The sequence below is a fragment of the Hypanus sabinus genome, chromosome 5, assembly GCF_030144855.1.
Source record: "Hypanus sabinus isolate sHypSab1 chromosome 5, sHypSab1.hap1, whole genome shotgun sequence".
Taxonomy (NCBI): Eukaryota; Metazoa; Chordata; class Chondrichthyes; order Myliobatiformes; family Dasyatidae; genus Hypanus; species Hypanus sabinus.
In genome coordinates, this window is record NC_082710.1 from 43,543,813 (window position 1) to 43,556,320 (window position 12,508).

Here is a 12,508-nt window from a genome sequence, read left to right on the forward strand (position 1 = left end):
AAGTATCACTGAGCTGAAACCTCACTCCGTTGGTCTCTTCATAGACTCTATTCCCTCGGACAAACTACAGGTTCCATTGCCCTTTGTCGCCATCTGCTGGCTGGTGAAGCACCTGACTGCTCAGAACCTCTCAGGTTTTCACTGATTCTCTTACATGTTGTCTACTTTTCAGTTTACTTATGGCATCGATTTGTAGTGGTATTATGACCACTGTGTGTGTATAGTGTCTGTTCACCAAGGATCAGAATCAGCAGGAATACGTTGACAAATAATGGAGGAAAAATAACAGAAATATGTCAACTATCAGATGCAGACTGTGTGATCCACAATGTTTGTACTGAACTTTGTTCTAATCTAATCCCTTCTGCCAAGACATGATCCATATTTCTTCATTCCCTATATCCATGTGCTTATTGAAATGCATCTTAAATGCTTCTATCATACCTGCTTCCACCAAAACCCTCGGTAGCATGTTCTCTACATCAACCGTTCCCTCTGTAAAAAACCTTGATCTACATATCTCCCTTAAACTCTTCTCTCATCTTGAAAGCTAAGCCCTCTAGTATTTAACATTTCCACCCTGGGAAACTGGCTCTGATTATTTACCCTATTTATGCCTGTCATAATTTTATAAACATCGATCAGATTCTAATATCAAATGTTGAGGAACGTGGTGGTAGTTAATAGTGTCATTCCAATGCCACTTAGTTAGCCACTCCTTCACGGGAGGAGATCTCACACTGTACAATAAAGTTCAATAAAGTTCAGTTGAATATCCTGCATGCTGGAGTCTTGGTGTGTGCTCTGCTCCGTCCCTCAATGTAGAACATAACACGATGTCAAGGAGTGGTTGATCGTTAATGAATTGGTGCTACAGACCAAGTGAGATTCCCCAAGAAGAAATAGAGTAAATCTGTTCTTGATCACATATATCTATAACAAATATCCAGATGCTTATCAACTTAAACCTCCTATGCTAGTTGCTAATTGTATGCACCTTGAGGTTGAGCTGACAAAGGGCCAGGGTTGCTATACAACTCCGTCAAGCTGCACCTAAAGGTGAAAACGTTGTAATAATCAGTGGGACACTAGCCTAGGGAAGAACATAGAGACACAGACACAGCTGAGAGCTCAGAGAAGTAAATCAAACTCTCAGAGAGAAACAAGAAGACCTTTGTAATCCAAATAAATAGCATTCTAAACAAACAGGTAAATAGAGAAAATACCTGTAGTACCTACATCTACTTACCTACAAAAGCCCCTCTAAGACACCCGATTTCTCTAAGACCAGGGACCTTGAGAGATGTCTCAGACACTTTGAGAGATTTAGGGTTGGAAGCAATCTCACTCAGAATTCAGAACAGCACACTGCAGCACAGTGTGTAAGCACACTGATAAACTCCATGGGGGCAAAGCTGAGGACATCATGGGTGGATTAGGACAGAAAGATGCTAAAAAAAAAGGAGTACAAAACAGTGCAGGATAAAGGATATTTCACATGAAAGCAAAATGTGATATATGAGAGGGCAAAGTTCAACTCCAGGAAAAAGGAGCCAGATAAAAGTCTGTCACAGCATTGTATGCCCTGTCAGACAACTGTACACATGGAAATCTGAGAGATGAGCTCATTAAAGGTAGGATTGTTGTTGGGCTACTAGACATCAGCTTGTCAGAGAGACTTCAGTTGCAGGCAAATCTCACACTAGAGATGGCTATTACTATTGTCAGGCAGAGTGAGAATGTTCATCAGCAACAGGCAGAACTCAGGCATGAAAACAATGCTGAGGTAATGCTGGAAGCTGAACAAAAAGAATGGTAGAAACAAAGTACAGTCAGAAAGACTACAGAAAGAGGCGACAGTAGAGCTCAGCTCAAATGAACCAGACAAGTGAAACAAAGAGCATGTAAAATGTCCAGCTGCAGGAGATGCAGCTGATGCACCATCAATAACTCACTCTGAGACGTAAGGCGAGATATCGGCTTTTATTGACTGAAGAAGGAACCAGCAGTAAGTGACCATCATATTACATCCTGGAGAATGAGGCAGAGGATTAGACCTGAATTGCCTTTATACAGGGGCCTGTGGGAGGAGCCACAGGAGCAGTCAGAAGGGGGCGTGTCCAGACAGGCACGTAGTTCACCACATTCACCCCCCCTTTGTTTGAAAGAGTCCCCATGTGGCGACGTTTCTTACAGGTCAAGTCTATCAGGTGGTTGAATCTGTCGCTGCAATCTACGTAGCACCGGCTGTGATTGCACCGATGCCAGCAACATTGGAGATTGCACAGGAGACGGATGTTGTGCTGGTTCCAGCTCATGCATGTGCGAGGCATCTGGTATATAAGTGTCATGAGGAGTCCATGTAGGGCCTGGTGAGCGCGGTGTCACCTCGGGTACAGGGTTCATAGTTACCGGAGAGTGTTCAGGGTAGTGGTCTGCTGCACCTGCGGGCGCCAGGTCGCGGATGGAGACCGTGTCCTCCCACCCATCAGGTAAGACCACGTAAGCATACTGGGGTTCGCATGCAGAAGGTGAACCCTCTCGACCAGTGGGGAGTATTTATTGCTCCTCACATGTTTCCGGAGCAGCACTGGCCCCGGGGACATCAGCCAAACTGGTAGAGCGGTCCCAGTGACAGACTTCCTGGGAAAAGAGAATAGGAGTTCGTGAGGGGGGGGGTGGGGCCACCATCCAACCACCTGGGCCCTCCAAGGGCTTGTGCTTGGCTCAATGATCCCCTCCCTGAGCAGCCACTGCACCGGTTTACAGTCGGGGTCAGGTTGGCGACAAGCGGCGGGGGAGGGACCTCGAGAGTGGAGAGACTGCAAGTGGTGTCGGTAGCGCAGCTGTCGTGCTGGATGGGATGTGTGTGTCGCTGTGTGTGTGTGGTCAGTAGTGATGAAGTCCCACAGAACTGAGGATTCCGGACAGTAAGCGGTGGGAGGGGCCCGCCGTATACCATAGTCACACTTTCGAGATGGCTCTGGAAGTCCAGCCCCAATAGCACAGGTGCGCACAGATTAGGCATGACCAGTAGCGCAAAGTTCCGATATTCTGTGCCTTGCACCACCAAAGTCGCTACACAACCCGCCCGGATGTCTGTGGAATGTGACCCAGAAGCTAAATTGATCCTCCGACTTACCGGCCGTGTTGCGAGTCCGCAGCGTTGCACTGTGTCCGGGTGAATGTAACTCTTAGTGCTGCCCATGTCAAACAGGCATCTAGTCCTGTGCCCCTCCACCCGGATGTTCATCATGGACCTTGCAAGCTGGTGTGGGACACCTTGGTCGAGAGTTACAGTGGCCAGAGTTGAATCGCCGTCGGGGTACCCGGTAAGCATCGGAGGGTTGGGGGCGGGGCATGCTGACGCCAACAAAGATGGCCGCCCACATCCGGGCATGCAAGATGGCGGCCCCCACGTCTCACCCGCAGCGCTGCACGCCGCTCGCAGTTTAGACTTACAGACCTCAGTGAAATGGCCCCGCTTTCCGCAGCTGGAGCAGGTCGTTTCTCGTGCTGGGCAGCGTTTACGAGGGTGCTTTTTGTGGCCACAAAAATAACAAAGCACGGGCTTCTGACGGGCTGCCGCTGTGGTCGGGTTTGGGGACATCGTGGAATCGCGACTGGCAGCGGCGATTTCGCTCGCGGGAGCCGGTGGTGACGGGGTCTGAGGCGTCCACGGAACCGGCGGGGATTCGCGTGACTGGACAGCGTCGGCGTAGTGCAGCACAGCTACCAGAGCGTTGGCCGTCTCGATCGCCGAGCGTAAGGTAAGGTCAGAGTGTTCCAGCAGTCGCTGGCGCATGTACACTGACCTCAGTCCCGTCACAAAGGCATCTCGCACCAGCAGCTCCGCATGTTGTTCTGCCGTGAGCGTCTTGCAGTCACAAGCTCGGACGAGTGTCTGTAGTGCTCGGAGAAACTCGGCGCTCGATTCTCCAGGCTGCTGTTGCCGGGTAGCTAAACGATGTCTTGCGTAGATGGTGTTCACCGGCCGCAGGTACTGTCTTTTGAGGGCGTCCAGTGCCCCTTCGTAGGTCGGCAGGTCCCGGATAATGGAATAAACTTTTGGGGTGACCCTCGAGAGGAGAATTCTGTGCATAACGGCAGGGTCAGTCGCACGAAGCTCTGCCAAGTATGATTGGAAGCATGCAAGCCAGAGTTCAAAAGCAAGAGCTGCTTCAGGGTCTTGAGGGTCCAAATCCAACCTTTCCGGACGTAAAATGGTTTCCATGTTTTAAAACTTCCAGTCAATAAAACTGATGCACCATCAATAACTCACTCTGAGACGTAAGGCGAGATATCGGCTTTTATTGACTGAAGAAGGAACCAGCAGTAAGTGACCATCATACTACATCCTGGAGAATGAGGCAGAGGATCAGACCTCGATCGCCTTTATACAGGGGCCTGTGGGAGGAGCCACAGGAGCAGTCAGCAGGGGGCGTGTCCAGACAGGCACATAGTTCACCACAGCAGCAAGACTCCATTTCACATCAAAGGGCAGTCCAGTAAAAGAAGTGAAATGCCACCAATGTAATAGAGTTGGCCATTATAAAAGGGACTGTCACTCAAAAACAGCTCTTCAGGAGAAAGCTTTCCTTGGGGCTTTAGATTCAGATAGATAAGCTGGTGTACTAGGATTCAGTTGCAAAATGGATACCAGGTCAGATGTCACAGGCATCCCTGACTGTATGTTCACAAAACTGATGAAGAAAACAAGCAGTATGCTAAACCCAGCAAGAAACCTGCTCATGAGGCCAGGGAAACATAAGCTCAGCGTGAAACAACGTTTATGACTTCCATCTGTAAAATTGAGAACCAGTTAGGAGAGGATGTGTACGTTGTATAGAATATCTTCTCGCCACTACTGGGATGACATGCCATGGAGAAGCTGTACCTCATTGCAAAGTTGGATTCACTGAACAACGTTTAGTGGCGGGGGAGGTACCCGAAGTAGTTCACAGCCTGGGGCTGATGAAGGAAGAGTACCTTATCCAACTGAGGCCAGGAATGATGCCCTAAGCTCTGACCACAGTGTGGTGTATACCAGCCACACTGAGGAACAAAGTTAAAGCCGACCTTGAGAGAATGGGGAGAGTGGACCTATTGACTGGTGTGTGGGTATCGTTGCTGTTCCAAAGCTAAATGGTACAGTGTGGATCTGTGTTGATCTAACAAAATTGAATAATGCTGTGAGGTGAGGGAGGTTTATTCTGCCCTCTGTTGAGCATACATTGGGTATGCTGGGTGGAGCAAAGTTCTTCACAAAACTAGATGCAAACTCAGGGTTTTAGCAAATTTGTTTAGCTCCTGAGTTACAGAAGCTCACACCATATGGACACTATGCCTTGAAGAGACTTACTTTTGGCATCTCATCGGCCCCTGAACTCTTTCAGATGAGGATGAACCAAATTCTGTAGAGACTAGAAGGAGTAGTCTGTCACATAAACAGCGTACTCACCTTCGATGGCTCAAGTGAGGAACATGCCTTGGAGAAACTGAAACAGGCTGGACTCACCCCGAACAAAAAGAAATGTGAATTTACAAAGTTGGCAGTGAAGTTCTTAGGCCACCAACTGTCCTCAGAGGGAATGCAACCTGATTCAGACAAACTATCAGTTCAGAACATGGAACAACCTACAAATGTATCAGAGATCTGCAGTCTCCTTGGCACAGCAAACCAGTTGGGAAAATTCATTCCAGATTTGGCAGAGAAACATTTGGACCTAGGACCTACAAAAGGAAAAGTCATTCTCATCACTTAAAACAGAGTTCATCTCTCCACCAACATCGATATTCTTTGATCTGAACAAAGCAACCAAATGCTCAGCAGATGGCTCTTCCTTTGGCCCAGGGGGAGTGCTCATGCAAAACTGCATTGGTGTATGGAAATCAATGGCATATGCATCAAAAGCACTGACTCCTACTGAACAATGTTATGCCCAAATCAAAAAGGAGACACTGGTTCTCGTGGGCTTATGAATGCTTCACCTACTTCCTAGGTATTAAATTCCCGCTTGAATCAGACCACCAGCTACTTGTCATCTTCCTTAGCTTGAAACACTTGGATGACTTACCTCCATGTCTGCAAAGATTCAGATTGAGGCGTATGTGAATCTGCTGTGACATTGAACATGTCCCTGGCAAGTCTTTTGTAACACTAGACACTCGATTGAGGATACCATGCAAAAGTGAGTGGATGGAAACTGACTCCACCCTCAAAGAAGCTCAACTATGTGAAAGCTTTCCTGCATCGCAGAGAAAACTGGAACCTTATTTTAGAAAGGGTATACTGACGTTGGAAAGGGTTTAGAGAAGATTCACGAGAATGATTCCAGGAATGAAAGGGTTACTGTATGAGGAACGTCTGGCAGCTCTTGGGCTGTATTTCCTGAAGTTCAGGAGAATGAGGGGGGATGTCATAGAAACATTAGATATGGCAAAGTTATTTCCCATGGTAGGGGAGTCTAGGACAAGAGGGCATGACTTCAGGATTGAAGGATGTCCATTTAGAACAGAGATGCAGAGAAATTAATTTAGTCAGAGGGTGGTAAATCTATGGAATTTGTTGCCACGAGTGGCTGTGGAGGCCAAGTCATTGGGTGTATTTAAGGCAGAGATATATAGGTTCTTGATTAGCCAGGGTATCAAAGGGTATGGGGAGAAGGCAGGGGATGACTGGAAGAATTGATTGAATGGCGGAGCAGACACGATGGGCCAAATGGCCTGCTTTTGCTCCTATATCTTATGGTCTTATGGAAATTTGTGCTGAATTGAAAAAGGACCAAATCTGCAGCAAGGTAAGGCAATAATGTGAGCATGGGTGGCCAGATGTTTCAAAAGGAGCTCAGAGACTCAGACCTTACTGGCTTGAAAGAGACACACTCACCATTCTTGAGGGTTTGCTGTTAAAGGGCTTCTGTGCTGTCTTTACGACAGTTATTTAGTTTATAATATTTTCGCTTAGTAATTCATTCAATAGTATTTTCTAGTTAGAATTAGAAGTGTTTAAAGTATATTAATTGCATGTAAAATATATCGGCATGCGATGACGTCACATCCGGTTTCGCCGCGTCTTGTGGGAAAACACCGGTTTGAAATTAGCGCGAGGGTGGGGGCTTTCCACGAGGCTCACCTGAGCACAAGCAGTTTTGCAGGCATGAGAAATCACAGTGAGAGCAACGCTGTAAGTTAATAGATAATCGATATATTGAACTAAGATGTTAATGCTGATCCTGTTAGAGGTAACGACGGTAGATAATGTTTATGCTTTCGTTAGTTAAAGAGTCGCGGATAGTTTGCATGGAAGTGTATTTAAAGTAGTCAATGGAGCAGGTAAACTCTCCCTGTATACTGCACCTTAGTGTAATGTAGTTATAGTCACCTTTGCAAGTATTTACACTTGAAATGTGATATTAAGGAAGGAACAAATACTGTATCAATCTTGTATTGTTTTATCAACAGTTTTCACCATATGTTAATGTGAAGAGTGAACAGTAAATGGTTAATCTTACTGCGATCTGGTTTGCATTGGCTGTGGTTTATCCGGACGTTAAATTCGGAGTTTCGTTACACCCGAAGGAGAACGTGACAGTGAAAAAGCGACATTATCAGGTGTTTCAAGTGCTGCAATGTCAGCTCAATCCAGCATCAAGTCGACGCCGCCCAGCGACAAGGGCAGTAAACCGACATCAAGTAAGCCCACTCAGGCGTTATCAGGTGTTCCAAGTGCTGCAATGTCAGCTCGATCCGGGATCAAGTCGATGGCGCCCAGCGACAAGGGCAGTAGAACGACATCAAGTAAGTCCACACAGGCAAGAGCCAAGGCAGAAGCCGCCAAGGTGCGACTGCATTACGCCAAACAAGAAGCAGTTTTGAAAATGAAACTGGCCACCAGAGAAGCCGAAATCCAGAAAGAAAAGGCTGCCAGAGAAGCCAAAAGGGCCGCCAGAAAGGCAGAAGCCGCCAAGGTGCTACTGCGTTACGCCAGACAAGAAGCAGTTTTGAAAATGAAACTGGCCACCAGAGAAGCCGAAATCCAGAAAGAAAGGGCCGCCAGAGAAGCCGAAGAGGCTGCCAGACAAAGAGAAGAGGCCGCCAGAGAAGCCGAAACCCAGTTGGAAATGGCAAAAATATCGACAGAATTGCAAGTGCTGCAGCGAGAAAGAGAAAAAGAAGCTGCCATGGCGGAAGCAAAGTACATAGAAGAAGCTGAAGGGTCGCGTGATCTGACCGCAGTAAGATCTACTTTAGAAAGGACCAGACTGGAACGCACAAGCGACTATGTACAATCTCAAATAGACAGGCAGGCTCGTCTCCCCTCTCCATACGTATTCGATAACTTCCCCAGCTACGAGGAACCTCAGAGAGTCACGATTGCATCACATCCATACGAGGAAGGAAATTTACCCTCACGGCTCCGTGATGAAGTCAAGAATGAAAGAACCGTCAACGCTCCTTCACCCCCACAACAGGACGGCGGGGAGGGAGAGGTTCACTCCGGGACAACAATTGTCAGCTCGAACTGTACAGAAGTTTGCGGTCAAACTCAGTCAAGCCGTTCTTGTTCCGAGATCTGCCTCACTAAGGTGTACCCTAAAGGAGCCAAAGACAAGGCCATCAAAGCCTATGTGATTCTGGACGATCAGAGCAATCGTTCACTAGTCAGTCCAGAGTTCTTTAAATTGTTCAACATTGAGAGTGAGCGGTTCCCATACTACCTCAAAACTTGCTCAGGCAACATGGAAACCCAAGGAAGGAAGGCAGAAGGCATCCAGATCGAGTCCCTGGATGGTAAAGTCGTCATCTGTCTCCCTCCGCTCTTAGAGTGCAATGAAATCATGAATAACCGCGCTGGGATCCCGACACCAAGTGCGGTGCTACACCAGCCGCATCTCCACCACATCGCCAAACACATCCCAGAACTGGATCCGAAAGCGGAAATACTCCTGCTATTAGGAAGAGATGTTATCCAGGTACACAAGGTTAGGCAGCAGATCAATGGACCACTCGACGCCCCCTTCGCGCAACGTCTGGATCTGGGCTGGGTGGTGATAGGAGAGGTGTGTCTCGGTGACGTACACAAACCGATGGTTAACACACTCAAGACCAATGTGCTAGAGAGTGGCCGCCATTCAATCTTTCAACCCTGCCCGAGTGTCCCGTGCATCAAGGAAGCACAACAAGGCGTTAACAAGCGCGAGGCAAGCGACGAGTCGTTGGGCCAGTCAGTCTTCGCTCTAACGAAGTATGACAACAAACTTGCACAATCAGCTCAAGATACCATTTCTTTAAAACCCAAAGACACCAAGGTCTTCAGAGATGAAGCAAATAATGGGGTTGCCCCATTGCCAATCAGAGAACCACGCCAGCGCTCACCAGATAACAAAGAGCAGGCAGTCAAACAGTTCACGTCCTTACGGAAAACCCGGAAAAGGAAACCTGAGATGCAGCAACGCACCCGATTGGCCCACGAGGTACTGTGCACCCTAATGGCAGAGGTCACAGCCATTATAAACGCACAATCATTCCTACCTGTGTCTTCTGACCCAGAAAACCCCTTTATACTTTCGCCATCAACGCTCCTTACGCAGAAGGCAGGAGCACCTCCTCCACCAGGAGACTTCTCAGACAAGGATTTGTACACAAAGCAATGGAGACAAGTCCAGGCTCTGGCAAATCAGTTCTGGTCCCGCTGGAGACAGAAATATCTACACTCGTTGCAACAGAGACGTAAGTGGACAGAACCCCGCAGGAATCTTCAAGTTGGAGACTTAGTCCTGCTCAGGGACAAGCAGATCACCCGCAACAGCTGGCCAATGGCCAGAATCACTGCTACATTCCCTAGCGAGGATGGACATGTCAGGAAGATCGAATTGAAGACTACCGACCAAGGCGATGTGAAAATTTACCAAGGGCCAGTTACAGAAGTTATTCTACTTCTACCCAATGACTGATTAAGAGACTAAGTTTTGTACTCTGCTCATTGTGACCTTACGAAGGTCAAGCGGGGAGTGTGCTGTCTTTACGACAGTTATTTAGTTTATAATATGTTCGCTTAGTAATTCATTCAATAGTATTTTCTAGTTAGAATTAGAAGTGTTTAAAGTATATTCATTGCATGTAAAATATATCGGCATGCGATGACGTCACATCCGGTTTCGCCGCGTCTTGTGGGAAAACACCGGTTTGAAATTAGCGCGAGGGTGGGGGCTTTCCACGAGGCTCACCTGAGCACAAGCAGTTTTGCAGGCATGAGAAATCACAGTGAGAGCAACGCTGTAAGTTAATAGATAATCGATATATTGAACTAAGATGTTAATGCTGATCCTGTTAGAGGTAACGACGGTAGATAATGTTTATGCTTTCGTTAGTTAAAGAGTCGCGGATAGTTTGCATGGAAGTGTATTTAAAGTAGTCAATGGAGCAGGTAAACTCTCCCTGTATACTGCACCTTAGTGTAATGTAGTTATAGTCACCTTTGCAAGTATTTACACTTGAAATGTGATATTAAGGAAGGAACAAATACTGTATCAATCTTGTATTGTTTTATCAACAGTTTTCACCATATGTTAATGTGAAGAGTGAACAGTAAATGGTTAATCTTACTGCGATCTGGTTTGCATTGGCTGTGGTTTATCCGGACGTTAAATTCGGCGTTTCGTTACACCCGAAGGAGAACGTGACAGCTTCAATCATAGTTCTTGAATGCCCAAATCATCAGTCAAATCCACCAAGGACAATTGGTTTGGTGGCCTGGTCTGAGGGTTAGACCACGGAGATTATGTAAAGCAATGTGAAGCGTGCAGGAAACAGCATAAAAATCATGCTGAATCTCTCATTCTGTCCCACAGAATTCCCAGACTTCCCATGGAAAATTGCAGGCACAGACATTTTCGAGTTGAAAGGAGACAAATATCTTCTCACTGTGGATCACTACTCACAGAACGCTGAGGTGTCCAAGCTGTGCTCTACACCCTCAGCTGCAGTTATACAGTATCTGAAAGCTGTATTCACTCGCTGTGAAATACTAAAGACTCTTGTGTCAGACAACAGTCCATAATTCAGCAGCTCAGAATTCAAAGCCTTTGCTGGGGACTATGAGTCCAAACACCAGACAAGCAGTCTGCAGTATCCACAGGCTAATGGAGAAGTGAAAAGAGCAGTGCGAACAGTTTAGAGTCTCCTACCAAAGGCAAAAGACCCCTACAAAGCACTGCCAGATTAACGCTCCACACCTCATGCGAGTCGTTGCAGTCAATTAGAGCTGTCAATGGGCCAGAGACTGAGAACAAGCCTACCCGGTCACCCTTGCCTTCTCCAGCCTCACTTATCGGAAAGGGTTACTGTATGAGGAAATTTTGATTCAACAAAGAGTGAGAAAACGAAGAGTATGCAGGATTTCAAACATAGAACAAAATCTTAGTTGCTGCTCAGGTGAACCTGTTTGGGTTTCAGACCAATTCACCAAAGGACAATAGTCCAGCAGCATGCACCACAATTGTTATGATCAGAACATCATTGTGATAGGTCAATTATGTGCGTTCATTTTGGTAGGTCAAATATGATGAAAGAATATAGTATTAATGGTAAGACTCTTAGCATGAGAGGATCAGAGGGATCTTCGGGTCCGAGTTCATAGGACGCTCAAAGCTGCTGTGCCTGTGTGGCTAAGAAGGCATACGGTGCATTGGCCTTCATCAACTGTAGGATTAAGTTTAAGAGCCGAGAGGTAATGTTACAGTTATATTGGACCCTGGTCAGACCCCATTGGAGTACTGTGCTCAATTCTGGTCGTCTCACTACAGGAAGGACATGGAAACCATAGAAAGAGTGCAGAGGAGATTTACAAGGATGTTGCCTGGATTGGGGAGCATGCCTTATGAGAATAGGTTGAGTGAATTCGGCCTTTTCTCCTTGAAGCAATGGAGGATAAGAGGTGACCTGATAGAGGAGTACAAGATATTGAGAGACATTGATCGTGTGGATAGTCAGAGGCTTTTTCCCGGGGCTGAAGCGACTAGCACGAGAGGGCATGGTTCTAAGGTGCTTGGAAACAGGTACACAGGGGATGTCAGGGGTAAGTTTTTTATGCAGAGAGTGGTGAGTGTGTGGAATGGGCTGCCAGTGGCAGTGGTGGAGGTGGATATGATAGGGTCTTTTAACAGGTACATGAAGCTTAGAAAAATAGAGGGCTATGGGTAAGCATGGGTAGTTCTAAAGTAAGGACATGTTCGGCACAGCTTTGTGGGCTGTGGGTTTTCTATGTTTCTATTTTTCTATCTATCACAAGGGAAAATCAAGCAGAACAGGTGTGCAATTGTGCATCTTCAAGGTCCACGAATGGTAGTGAAAAAAATAGAGTGGCCTGATCCTTATGATGAGGACCACTGGCCTGAGATGGACAGAGCTATTCAAGAATCAGGTCATTTATCTGTTCCGCCACAGAGATATACTCCGTAGCCTAATAGTTTAGGGCAAGTGGCTAAAGAGGCAGAATAATCCACTC

The 12,508-nt window shown here is 46.9% G+C and overlaps 1 protein-coding gene across 2 annotated transcripts in view; it reads right to left on the minus strand.

Annotated features, from left to right (window-relative positions):
* LOC132394105 (fructose-1,6-bisphosphatase isozyme 2-like) overlaps positions 1–12,508 on the minus strand; it is an 84,962-nt gene that overhangs the window by 63,834 nt on the left and 8,620 nt on the right. The window contains exon 1 of one of the 2 annotated variants that reach the window (XM_059969853.1): positions 3,816–5,900. The exons of the other annotated variant lie outside the window; for it this stretch is intronic. Within the exon in view, the coding sequence (XP_059825836.1) occupies positions 3,816–4,234 (419 nt within the window). The 5' untranslated portion in view covers positions 4,235–5,900. Of the gene's footprint in view, positions 1–3,815; positions 5,901–12,508 lie in introns of those variants that run through there. 2 annotated transcript variants of the gene reach the window in all.